At 43.8% G+C, this 13,616-nt stretch overlaps 1 protein-coding gene across 1 annotated transcript in view; it reads right to left on the bottom strand.

Moving 5' to 3' along the window:
* Positions 1-806: 806 nt before the first annotated feature.
* LUC7L (LUC7 like) overlaps positions 807-13,616 on the bottom strand; it is a 33,803-nt gene continuing 20,993 nt past the window's right edge. Inside the window, exons 5-9 of the mRNA XM_073647917.1 lie at positions 5,754-5,897; positions 5,190-5,366; positions 3,158-3,246; positions 2,836-3,021; positions 807-964 (exon numbers count right to left, since the gene is read on the bottom strand). Coding sequence (XP_073504018.1) covers positions 2,859-3,021; positions 3,158-3,246; positions 5,190-5,366; positions 5,754-5,897 — 573 coding nt within the window. The 3' untranslated portion in view covers positions 807-964; positions 2,836-2,858. The remainder of the gene's footprint in view (positions 965-2,835; positions 3,022-3,157; positions 3,247-5,189; positions 5,367-5,753; positions 5,898-13,616) is intronic.

The raw sequence follows: 13,616 nt of genomic DNA, 5'->3' as shown, positions 1-13,616 counted from the left end.
CCCAATCCAAAACCAGCAGATCAGGGGTGGGTCCTCTCTCTGTAAAACTATTCTTTTTTTCTTTTAGCAGCACACATTCAATGTCCTAAAAAACAGAGTTCTGCCTGATGAATACTGACAGATGGGCATCAATGATGTGTGCACGTAATACAATAGATGTAAATAAGAATGGCACTCAAAGATTTGTATTAAATAAAAAGCAGTTCTTTTTTTTATTTGCCAAGCCAACATTTGAGTCTACATAGCTTTAACCACAGAGTATACAAACAGTTTTGATCTGTATTATGTAGCTTCAGCGAACACAATCTATTTCATTACTACTTAGAAAGTGTAAACAAAAGGCGAGAAAAGTGAGTAAAAAGATGCGGCACATCCTACAAATCTCCATGAATCCATTCTTATATCTGCAAGGTAAAATTCTAACACTAACATCTAGTGGATAGGGTTTATTTTTTTAGCCAAATTTCTGAGCTTTCTAATAGATTATACTAACACACAAACCTGGTATCTTTACATCTATTATACAAGAAAAAAAGAAAAAAAATTGACAAGGATGAATTGATGATCATATATAACTTGGATGTGGCAAGATATTCGGTTTCTCTTCATATAGAGCTTTTTTGGTATCTTATACTCCCATCTACCTCTCCTAAAATAAAACACACAAGCACGATGAACGAACTCTGTACACTTAATATTTTAATTATCCTCCAACTATTTTTCAAAACTGAGGGCAAGCAGAATTGAATTGAGTAACATTTGCTATTTTGAAAAAAAAGATGAAAATTAAGTTTATCAAAGGTGAGTTTTCAGTAAGAAAAAAAAGCTTTATTATCATTTGTAGAACAATGCTCGATTACTTAAAAATACAACACAAAGAATGTTATTTGAAGTACTGCAAGTTCCCCATATGCAAAATCAGACTTCATGACTGAAACACGGTAGTTGTGTAATTCCAGCAGATCTAAAATACAAACCAAAAAATGTCATGTAGATTAAAGTAAAACAGGAAATAATGATCACGATAATAACTTTACTGCATAACTACATGAAGAAATTAAAGGGGCTGTCCACTACTAGGACAACACCTTCTTATATACAGGTGCATCTCACTAAATTAGAATATCATCAAAAAGTTTATTTCAGTTCTTCAATACAAAAAGTGAAACTCATATATTATATAGAGTCATTACAAACAGAGTGATCTATTTCAAGTGTTTATTTCTGTTAATGTTGATGATTATGGCTTACAGCCAATGAAAACACAAAAGTCATTATCTCAGTAAATTAAAATAATTAACAAAAAACACCTGCAAAGGCTTCCTAAGGCTATGTGCCCACATTGCAGAAATGAAGCAGAAAATTTCTGCTTTATTTCCACATGTCCTTTCCCAGAAAACCGCTTGCGGAATTTGGCAAGCATTTTTCGCGCGTTTTAGAAGAGTTTTAGAAGAGTTTGGGACATGCGGAATTGCCATACGTTTTTTATTGCATTGACAAGGCAATTCCGCATGCGTAAACGCAAAATTAATGGACATGCTGCGGATTTTTGAGAGCATCAAAAACGCTGCGGAAAAATCTGCAGCATGGGCATTGAAATTGCAGATTCTCATTGGGGACCATGGGGGGCAGATTACCAAGCGTTTCCCAAGCGTTTACGCTGCGGAAATTCCGCAACATATACGCTTGTAAAACGCTACGTGGGCACATACCCTAAGCGTTTAAAAAGGTCCCTTGGTCTGTTTCAGTACGATCCACAATCATGGGGAAGACTGCTGACTTGACAGATGTCCAGAAGGCAGTCATTGACACACTACACAGGGTCCCAGAGTTCCAATTTTCATTTGGAAATCAAGGTCCCAGAGTCTGGAAGAAGAGTGGAGAAGCCACAATCCAAGCTGCTGGAGGTCTAGTGTGAAGTTTCCACAATCAGTGATGGTTTGGGGGCCATGTCATCTGCTGGTGTAGGTCCACTGTGTTTTATCAACACCAAAGTCAGCGCAGCCGTCTACCAGGAAATTTTAGAGCACTTCATGCTTCCCTCTGCCGACAAGCTTTTTGGAGATGGAAATGTCATTCTCCAGCAGGACTTGGCATCTGTCCACACTGCCAAAAGTACCAATACCTGGTTTACAAACAGCAGTATCACTGTGCTTGATTGGCCAGCAAACTCGCCTGACCTTAACCCCATAATTGTATTTTTCGCTGAGGGCCCCATCATATACTGATTGCCCATCTTAAGCATACTTCAATTACAAACCCTAAAAAACCCATTTAAAAGAGGATATTTAATTTAAGGCACATCTTGCTTGAAGTTATTTTATGCCTATGATAATAAACAAGCTAAATTATTGTGCGTTGTCAACATATGGTATGGTAGTGTGGTAGAAAACTTCCCAATTTCCCCTTAAAGGGAAAACTTGATTTGTGCTGCTCAACACACACACACAGCATTAATCAGAGCCTGGCTGCACGATTGATTCATTAATTGAGTTTCAGAGAAAACAGAAGATCTCCGCACCTCTCTTGGTGATTGACAGGTCTCTCCTGTGTACATAGGGAGACCTGCCAATTAAGGAAAGCAGTTTGGGGAGAAGCCACACTATTCTCGTTTCTGCTGAATCTCCAAAATAAACTCTCTCTGAAACACTAGACCGTTTCAGAGAAAAATATACCTGGTTGCAGTTGTGCAGCCAGGCTCTGATTTATGCTGCCCATGATTTGGGCAGCATGAATCAAGTGCCGGGTTCCTTTTAACAATTTTTGATTCAGACTAAAACAAACAGACAAAAAAAAAAACCACAATCAATATACCACTATAAACAGGGGCAGTACCTATTTCAGCTGCTCCATAGTAGTTATTTTCTTGAACGTTCCCTATCACGTGAACTGCCATGGTGACTTTTGTTACGACTTCCTGAGCGGCTACGATGATGCCTGTGCCGGTCCCTTGACCTTGATCTTCTCTTGTCACGAGAAGATGATCGCGATCTTCGTCTCCTTCTCTCTCTGGACCGGGAACTGCAATTAAAAACAACCACATTTCAGAGAAAAAAAGAAGACATCCTTGAAACTGTATACTTTATATGCATGCATTCCTTTTGGGAATTAGATACATGGTAAATTCCAAAGGTAGAAACTTGCTTTTAACACCTACCGCTTCCCTGGCCTCTCATCTCGGTCTCGTTCCTCGCGTCTCCGCAGGCGTTCCTGGTTTCGTTTTTCCTGCTTGCTTGCAACTGTTTTCTAAGTTGAAAGTACAATACAAGACATGAAATTAGGCCATGTGCTATAAATGACTGATCAGTAGGGGGTCTGACCTCTGGGACTCCTAACGAACTTGGGTGCTTCTCTTGTGTATTCCCACACATCCCAGTCACTAAGATGAAGAATAGCCATTCTAGAGACACTGATATGCCATAAATGCATGTTGTGGCAAAAGTCTCAAACCTTTTAAGCAATAAAACTTAATTTAATATGTTATCATTTCAGTTTAGCGATGAGGCAATAATCACAGATTAGCCAAATCTACAGTGGTATGTAAAAGTTTGGGCACCCTTGGAGATTTGTGTGCTCAGATAACTTTGACCAAGCTTTCAGACCTTAATGCCAGTTAGGGTTATGGCTTGTTCCTGATCATCATTAGGAAAGGCAAGGCGATGCAAATTTCCCAGCTTTATAAAAACTCAGCCTCCTCTAACCTTGTGCCAAAAAAAAACAACCCAGCAGCCATGGGTTCTTTTAAGCAGTTGCCTAGCATCCTGAAAATGAAAATGCTGGAGGCCCACAAAGCAGGAGAAGGCTATAAGAAGATGGCAAAGCGTTTTCAAGTTGCCCTTTCCTCAGTTCGAAATGTAATTAAGAAATGGCAGTTAACAGGAACAGTGGAGGTCAAGATCAGGTTGGAAAGACCAAGCAAAATTTCAATGAGCTGCTCATAGGATTGCTAGAGAGGTAAATCAGGACCCCTGCTAGACTGCTAAAGACCTTCAGAAAGATTTAGCAGACAATGGATTTGTGGTACATTGTTCTACTGTTCAGAGACTCCTGCACAAATATGGCCTTCATGGAAGAGTCATCAGAAGAAAACCTCTTCTACATCCTCACCATAAAATTCAGCGTCAGAAGTATGCAAAAGAACATCTAAACAAGCTTGTTGCATTTTGGTAACAAGTCCTGTGGACCAATTAGGTTAAAATAGAACTCTTTGGCTATAATGATGAAAGGTATGTGGGAGCAAAAAGGGCACAGAATTTCAGGAAAAGAACATCTTGCCAACCATTAGGCATGGGGGTGGATCAATCATGCTTTGGGGTTGTGTTGCAGCTAATGGCACGGAGAACATTTTACGGGTAGAGGGAAGAATGGATTCCATAAAATTTCAACTAATTCTTTATGCAAACATAACACCATCACTAAAAAAAAGCTGAAGTTGAAAAGAGGACAGCTTCTACAAATGGATAATGATCTTAAATACACGTCAAAATCCACAATAGACTACCTCAAAAGGCGCAAGCTGAAGGTTTTACAATGGCCCTCACAGTCCCATGATCTGAACATCATTGAAAATCTGTGGCTAGACCTCAAAATAGCAGTGCATGCAAGACTACCCAGGAATCTCACAGAACTGGAAGAATCTTCCAAGGAAGAATGGATGAAAATCCCTCAAACAAGAATTGAAAGACTCTTGTCTGGCTACAAAAAGTGTTCACAACTTGTGATACTTTCAAAAAGGGGGCTACTAGGTACTAAACATGCAGGGTTCACAAACTTTCGTACCGACCCATTTTCCTTTTTCGAATTTTTAAAATGTAAAGGATGAAAATATATATATAATTTTTTTTCCATAAAATACAAAGGATGTGTGTCATCTTTAACTTTAGCCCTTTTAGAGATCATTTCATCTTCAACTTGCTTAACTGTTCACAATAACAGTAATTTTGACCAGGGGCGCCCAAACTTTTACATGCCACTGTAACTCTGTCAAGAAATCTAATCTTGTGAACACAGGGGTGTTGATTGTAATCATTGCAATATATATAACTCAAGGGGCTGTGTTTCTAAAGACAAAAACTTAGATTTAACATATCCTAAAATATGTCAAACCAAGTTATGGGGTTTCCTACTGTACATACATACCACAAGCGTAAGGAAATGAAATTCGATGCATTTCTTACATTAATACTTACTCTCATCTGCTCAAGTTTCTCTCGGATGAGAATAAAGCCTAGATGCAACTTCCCTCCAAAGTGATCAGCAAGTCGCCGATCGTTGTCATGTAATCCAAGGTATGCAGAACACACCTCACAAACCCGCAGCTTCTGCTGTTGAAAACTGGACGCAGGCATTGAATTACGGTATTCATCCTGAGAATAATGTGGGAGTAGAGAACAATTTAGAAGATAATGTACAGAAACTAGAATATAGGTCTCTCAATTATAAAACGACTGAACAGCACTGTCAGCAGCAGCAGAATAATCAATCAGAACGACATGGATGTGGCTGCAGAAAGCCCCAGCCTTCAGATGATGGAGAGCAAGAAGTTGGTGATGACACATAAAACCAACATCTAGCCATAGGGGCAAAGTGCTTCATATACAGCCACAATACTTACAGCGTTATTTTATCCTTCAATACAAAGCAACATATAACAATTATCAGTGACGACCCCCAAGAAAAAATTAAAAATGAAGAGTAATCGAAACAGCCAATATGCACAGAGTGGACAACATCATGTGTAATAAATTACCCACCTCAGCCTCTCGTTTCCGGGACTTCACTCTCTCCATCTCCATTAGGATTCTTTGCGATTCATCAACGTTCCCTTCGGCTCCTAGTTGTTCAGCTTTGGCCAACAATTTTCCAATCTCCTCATTCAACTCATGAACTTTTTCAGCCTTAAAAAAAATTACATGAAAGTCAACAACTAAAAATGAAAAAAATCTAAGCAAATGATTTCATAAGCAGACATTTGGGTAAACCTACAAACTCTAAAAGTTTAATTTAACAAATGCAATAAAAGAAATAAATAAAAAGTACCATATTTTTCGGATTATAAAATGCACTTAATCTGCCCCCCAAATTTGGGGGGTGGGGGGGGGGTGTGCATCTTATAATCCAAAAGTAGTTTACCAGCTGCGGAGGAGCGGGGTCAGTTTCGCTGCTGCAGAGAGCTGGCGGTGGCAGGCGTGGGGAGATGCTGCGGGTCCCAGGCTTGTAGGAGGGGGTGTTTGGCGGTGCAGGGGCTGCGTTCAAAATTTTGTGAAAGCCCGGAGCCCCTGCACTTCACGTAGTTTTTAATGCGCTGGACCTCAAGAAATGGCCATGTGAGGCGGCGCATGCGCAGAATGATATCTTGGCACCGGAATCTCGTCTCCCCACTCCCAGCTTCCTGGGACCCCACTCTACCCCACAGGTAAGCTACCGTAAAAGCGGACTATAAGACACATCACCATTTTATTAAAAGACAGAAGCATCAGATTCATGACACTGTAGCTGCCGCCAGCTAGAAGGGTGAGCATATAATGCTGCCTGTGTGCATCATTTTCTCTATTTAGGACAACTCCATTAAAGTTTTTTTTCTATACAATGTACACTGCTCAAAAAAATAAAGGTAACACTTAAATACCACATCCTAGATATCACTAAATGAAATATTCCAGTTGCAAATCTTTATTTATTACATAGTGGAATGCGTTGAGAATAAAATATAAAAATGATCAATGTTAATCAAAATTAATATCCCATGGAGGTCTGGATTTGGAATGATACTCAAAATCAAGGTGTAAAATCAAATTACAAGCTGATCCAACTTCAGTGGAAATGCCTCAAGACAAGGAAATTATGCTTAGTAGTGCGTGGCCTCCACGTGCCGGTATGACATTCCTACAACGCCTGGGCATGCTCCTGATGAGGCGGCGGATGTTCTCCTGAGGGATCTCCTGGACAGTCTGTGGTGCAACGTAGCGTTGGAATGAGACAGGATGTCTCAAATGTTCTCGACTTGATTCAAGTCTGGAGAACGGGCAGGCAAGTCCAAAGCATCAATGCCTACATCCTGCAGGAACTGCTGACACACTTCAGCCACATGAGGCCTAGCATAGTCTTGCATCAGAAGGAACCCAGGGACAACCACACCAGCATACGGTCTCACAAGGGGTCTGAGGATCTCATCCTAGTACCTAATGGCAGTCAGCGTGCCTATGGCTAGCACATGGAGGGCTGTGTGCCCTCCAAAGAGAAGCCTCCCCACACCATTACTTACCTACTGCTAAACCGGTCATGCTGGAGCAGAACATTCTCCAGACTCTGTCAAAAGTGCTCAGTGTGATCCTGCTCTCATCCGTGAAGAGCACAGGGCACCAATGTGGAATCTGCAAAATTTGGTGTACCCTGGCAAATGACAATCGCCCTGCACGGTGTTGGACTGTAAGCTCAACACCCACTTGTGGGCCCTCATACCACCCTCATAGAGTCTGTCTCTGACAGTTTGAGCAGACACATGGATGTTAGTGGCTGCTGGAGGTCATTTTGCACGGCTCTGGCACCGCTTCTCCTTGCACAATGGAGGAGGAAGCGGTCCTCCTGCTGGGTTGTTGCCCACCTATGGCCCCCGCCACGTCTCCTGGTGTACTGGCCTGTCTCCTGGTATCTACTCCATGCTCTGGACACTGTGCTGACAGACACAGCTACCCCTTCTTGCCATAGCTCGCATTGATGTGCCATCCTGGATGAGCTGCACTACCTGAGCAACTTCTGTGGGTTGTACTGTAGACACCACCTCTTGCTACTCTAGCTCTAGGGGTGAGAGCAATGACAAAATGCATAAGTGACCAAAACAAGAGCCAAAAAGGATGAGATCAGAGAAATGGTCTGTGGTCACCACCTGCAGAACCACTCCTTTATAGGGGGGTTGTCTTGCTAATTGCCTGTCATTTCTAACAGTTGTCTGTTCCATTTGCACAACCACAGGAGAAATTGATTCACAATCAGTTTTGCTTCATAATGGGACAGGCTGATTTCACAGAAGTGTGATTGACTTGGAGTTAAATACTACAATGTATGTGTTCCCTTTATTTTTTTGAGCAGTGTATTTTTAGGGCTATAAGACAATTTTCAGCAAGAAAAATATCTTGTTTAAAATCTGGGTCTTATGGTTTCTCATCAGGGGGATCCAGCATTGCCAACCCCCTAGTTCATTTCCTTAATGATTGGGCAGAGAGCTCATGTAGCGTTCTGCCTGACCATTTAGAATACTTTCCAAATGTTCATATTTGCACAATTCTCTTCTGCCTGGCACTGTTCTACATGAGGAGTATAGGGCAGCCGGATAAACCGAACTCCATATGTATAACGTATCTAGCTTTCCATCAAGGAGAGTGCTCATAGCCGCAAGTGTCTCCATTTCCTGCCCAGCAACAATCTGTATGATCAGTAATGGAAACTTAAAGTGATGTGCACTTTGTGCTCCACTTGCAAATCATTGTTATCGTGTATGGCTATGGTAGGTCCTGAGAATCAATGTCACTGGTGGGTCCTATGTACCTCAGTCCGACAATGAATACAAGGGTGAACAGGGAGCTGTCAGAACCGATCTCCATCATTCATCTTGTCCGTCTGAGTCTCCTGCTGTACAAAGCCTCAGTCCGCAAGCTGTACAGAGCAGCGAAAGTGGGGAACGTGTCTAGGCAAGAAGTGTTTTCCTTTCTTTTGTTAGTCAGTATATTCAGTACATATAGGGGGCCATCATACTCTGTGGTGATGGGGACCATTGTGGGAGAGTTCATACTGTATGTGTGAATTGTACTGACTGAGGCCATTATACTGTGCGAGGGTGATACGGGGGTCTCATTTGTGGACGTATTTACTTGTGGGGACACTGGGGTCATCATACTGCGCATGTGGGGGTATCATGCAACGTGTTCGATGCATTTTTGGAGGCATCATACTCTGTCGGGCCATAAAAGGGATATTGTAGTGGGTGAGAACACGAAGGGGCTTCCAATAGGAGCAAAATTACTCTGTACGTGCCGTAATACATGCCCCTCTCCATTATTTAATTTATGAGGCATGCCATTCTGTGACTCCTCCTATGCGCAATGACCCCGCCTACACCACCTAGAGAGAGGGGTGGGGGGCCCAATTAGGACTTTTGCTATGGGGCCCCATGGTTTCTACGTATGCCACTGTATGCAAACTCGTAATGACCTGTAGAATCATAATGGAAGGTCAGTTTTAGCATTTAGTGAATATGGTAAATATAAAAAACTATTGTGGAACTGCACTTAAAATTCAAGTGCGGTGAAATTATTTTCCTGTTTTCCAATACACTATATGGTAAAACCAATGGTGCATTTTAGAAGTACAACTTGTCCCGCAAAAAACAAGCCCTTACACCGCCATATTGACAGAAAAATAAAAAAAAGTTATAGCTCTGGGAAGACGGGCAGCAAAAAACAAAAACGGAAAATTGCAAGGTCGTGAAGGGGTTAAAGACCACTCCAGTGATTTTTAGTTTTCATTTGCCCCTTTGTTAGGTATCCTGTGTGTCATGAAGGTAGTAGCATACTCACCGGATACAGTCTACTCCCGCTTTCAGTGATGCTCTGGTATAAACGCTGGGTTGTGCACTCGTCTTCTTGTGCAAAGTGGCTTCGGAGATAAGTGGCAGTTATTTCAGAGGCCATGGAGTAACACCCGTCTTCTTCTTCTCTTTTCACACAGGTACATGCTATTCCCTGCACAATTCCTCTGCTTGCTGTATATGCCGCCATCTAATGCTCTACTCTCCTGATTCAACTCACTGGTACATGCTATTCCCTTCACAATTCCTCTGCTTACTGTATATGCCGCCATCTAATGCTCTACTCTCCTGATTCAACTCACAGGTACATGCTATTCCCTGCACAATTCCTCTGCTTGCTGTATATGCCGTCATCTAATGCTCTACTCTCCTGATTCAACTCACAGGTACATGCTATTCCCTGCACAATTCCTCTGCTCGCTGTATATGCCACCATCTAATGCTCTACTCTCCTGATTCAACTCACTGGTACAATTCTCTGCTTGATATTTCTGCTTTATCTGTCCCATTCCACTCAATACTCACATATGTCTGTCCTTTCCCCACTGTTGATTTTATCTGATGTTTAGAGGTGCTAAAAGGCAGAGCTTACAGAGTCCTGGCTCTGTCTTTGATCACCCAGCCATCTCCTAGTGTGATGATCAGCTGGTAATTTAGCCACAAGCAGCTCCCACAATGCCCCTCACCTGATGGTTTAGTGTGCCCTATATATTTAGAAGCTCTGTAAGGGGTGCACGCGTGCTGGGTTGTGCACACGTCTTCTTGTGCAAAGTGGCTTCGGAGATTAGTGGCAGTTATTTCACAGGCCGTTAGTCAGGGCAGGAGTCAGGTAACCAACACTTTGACCACTTACTCTCAATTAACTATGTTTCTGTTAGCGCTCACTTTTTCCTCTATAGTCCTCCACTTTCTATTAACCCCTCAAATCCCTACACCTAGTAAGGAACTTTTCATCTCTCCCTCCATCCTCCCCATTCATCTCACCTCCTCCTCAGAATTATTCCTCAACATTCAATCCTGGATCTCCAAACACAGACAGCCACCTCATGCTCTCTCCTGCTCCCACTTTCTCTGCTCCTCCTCACTGCTGGAGATATCTCTCCAAATCCTGGTCCTCCTCACCATATCCCCAGTTACTTCTACCTTCTATCCACGACCTTCCACAAACTGTCGCAACCCTTCTAACCTCATACCCATCCAACTAATACCCACTTCCTTAGTTGCTCTAACAGGAGCTCTATGGAACGCTCGCTCTGTCTGCAACAAACTTTCCTACATCCACGACCTTTTCATTACTAACAAACTTTCCTTCCTCCCCATCACCGAAACCTGGCTCACCCCCTCTGACACAGCCTCCCCAGCTGCACTTTCATATGGCGGATTCCACCTTTCCCACACCCCCCGCCCCAACGGCAAACATGGCGGAGGCGTAGGTTTTCTCCTGTCAGATGCCTGCGCTTTCACCCAAATATCACTGCCACCCTCCGTTACACTCCCCTCTTTTGAGGTGCACTGTGTGCGTATCTATTCCCCCTCTGACCTCCAACTGGCTGTCATTTACCGACGCCCAGGGCTAGCCACCACTTTCTTAGGCCACTTCACCACCTGGCTGCTTCACTTCCTTTCCACTGACATCCCCACTATCATAATGGGTGACTTAAACATCCCCATTGACACTTCCCACTCGTCTGTCTCTAAACTCCTATCCCTCACTTTCTCCTTCGGCCTTACTCAATGGTCTTCGGCAGCTACTCATAAAGATGGCCACACACTGGACGTCATCTTCACCCGCCTCTGTTCCCTATCTAACCTCTCTAACTCACCCCTCCCTCTCTGACCATAACCTCCTCACATTCTCTACCCTCTCCTCTTCAGGTGCACAATCCCCACTCCACAAACTTACACACGCTCGCCGAAACCTCAAACACCTTGACCTACACTCACTCTCTGAATCCCTCCTCCCTCTCACAGACATAAATTCCTTACACAATGCAGATGTTGCTGCCGCTTCATATAACACCACAATAGCTGCAGCTCTCGACTCGATCGCCCCTCTCACACACACACCAAATCTCGCACAATCAACAGGCAACCCTGGCACACCAAACTTACTAAAGAACTGCAACGAGCCTCCAGGGTTGCGGAGTGAAGATGGAAAAGGTCTCACTCCATCGAGCACTTCATCGCATTCAAACAATCCCTCACTACTTTCAAGTCCGCACTCACTACAGCATAACAAACCTACTTCTCATCTCTCATATCCTCCCTGTCTCACAACCCTAAACAGCTATTTAACACTTTCAATTCTCTCCTTCGTCCCCAGCTCCTCCTCCCTCTTCTCTCATCTCAGCCGAACACTTTGCCTCATTCTTCAAGCAGAAGATTGACACCATCAGACAAAGCTTTTGCCTAAAATCCGCACAACCCCTTCTCATATCTACTCAACCTTCCTCCTCCAAACCCCACTTTTCCACCATTACAGAAGGTCAAGTCTCCTCCTTACTCTCCAAATCACACCTCACCACCTGCGAACTTGACTTAATCGCATCCCACCTCATCCCTAACCTTACCACAGTCTTCATCCCAACCCTAACCCACCTCTTTAACCTGTCACTAGCAACTGGTGTCTTCCCCTCATGTTTCAAACATGCCACAATCACACCCATCCTCAAAAAGCCCTCCCTTGACCCATGCTTTCTGACTAGCTACCGCCTCATATCACTTCTCCTCTTTACTTCAAAACTACTAGAACAACATGTCCACCTTGAACTGTCCTCCCACCTCTCCCTCCTGTTCCCTCTTCGACCGCCTGCAATCTGGCTTCCGACCGCACCACTCGGTTGAAACTGCCCTGACCAAAGTCACCAACGACCTACTAAACGCCAAATCCAAGCGACACTACTCCATCCTCCTCCTTCTGGACCTGTCATCTGCCTTCGACACAGTGGACCATTCCCTCTTACTACAGATTCTCTCATCCCTTGGCATCACAGACTTAGCCCTATCTTGGATCTCCTCATACTTAACAGACAGGACATTCAGCGTCTCCCACTCACGCACCACCTCCTCATCTCACCCCCTATCTGTCGGTGTCCCCCAAGGTTCAGTTCTAGGACCTCTGCTCTTCTTTATCTACACCTTCGGTCTGGGACAGCTCATAGAGTCTCACGGCTTTCAGTATCACCTCTATGCTGATGACACACAGATCTACCTCCTGGACCCAATATCTCCTCCCTACTAACCAAAATCCCACAATGTCTGTCCGCCATCTCATCCTTCTTCTCTGCCAGATTTCTAAAACTCAACATGGATAAAACAGAGTTCATCATCTTTCCACCCTCTCATTCATATCCCCCATCTGACCTATCCATCAACGTCAATGGCTGTTCACTCTCCCCAGTCCCACAAGCTCGCTGCCTTGGGGTAACCCTGGACTCTGATCTTTCCTTCAAACCACATATCCAAGCCCTTTCCACTTCCTGCCGACTCCAACTCAAAAATATCTCCCGGATTCGTGCATTCCTCAGCAAAGACTCTGCAAAAACACTAGTGCATGCCCTCATCATCTCCCGCCTCGACTACTGCAACCTCCTGCTCTGTGGCCTCCCTTCCAACACTCTTGCGCCCCTCCAATCTATCCTAAACTCTGCTGCTCGACTAATCCACCTGTCCCCCCGCTATTCCCCAGCCTCCCCCCTCTGTCAATCTCTTCACTGGCTCCCCATTGCCCAGAGACTCCAGTTCAAAACCCTAACCATGGCATACAAAGCCATCCACAACCGGTCTCCTCCATACATCTGTGACCTAGTCTCCCGGTACTTACCTCCACTCAACCTCCGATACTCACAAGATCTCCTTCTCTACTCCCCTCTTATCTCCTCTTCCCACAATCGCATACAAGATTTCTCCCTTGCATCCCCCCTACTCTGGAACTCTCTACCCCAACACATCAGACTCTCGCCTACCATGGAAGCCTTCAAAAGAAACCTGAAGACCTACCTCTTCCGACAAGCCTACAACCTGCAGTAACCAC

Source organism: Phyllobates terribilis, unplaced genomic scaffold (genome assembly GCF_046119375.1).
Source record: "Phyllobates terribilis strain yellow unplaced genomic scaffold, ASM4611937v1 Scaffold_9__5_contigs__length_417890890, whole genome shotgun sequence".
Taxonomy (NCBI): Eukaryota; Metazoa; Chordata; class Amphibia; order Anura; family Dendrobatidae; genus Phyllobates; species Phyllobates terribilis.
This window is presented reverse-complemented; position numbering and strand designations above follow the sequence as displayed.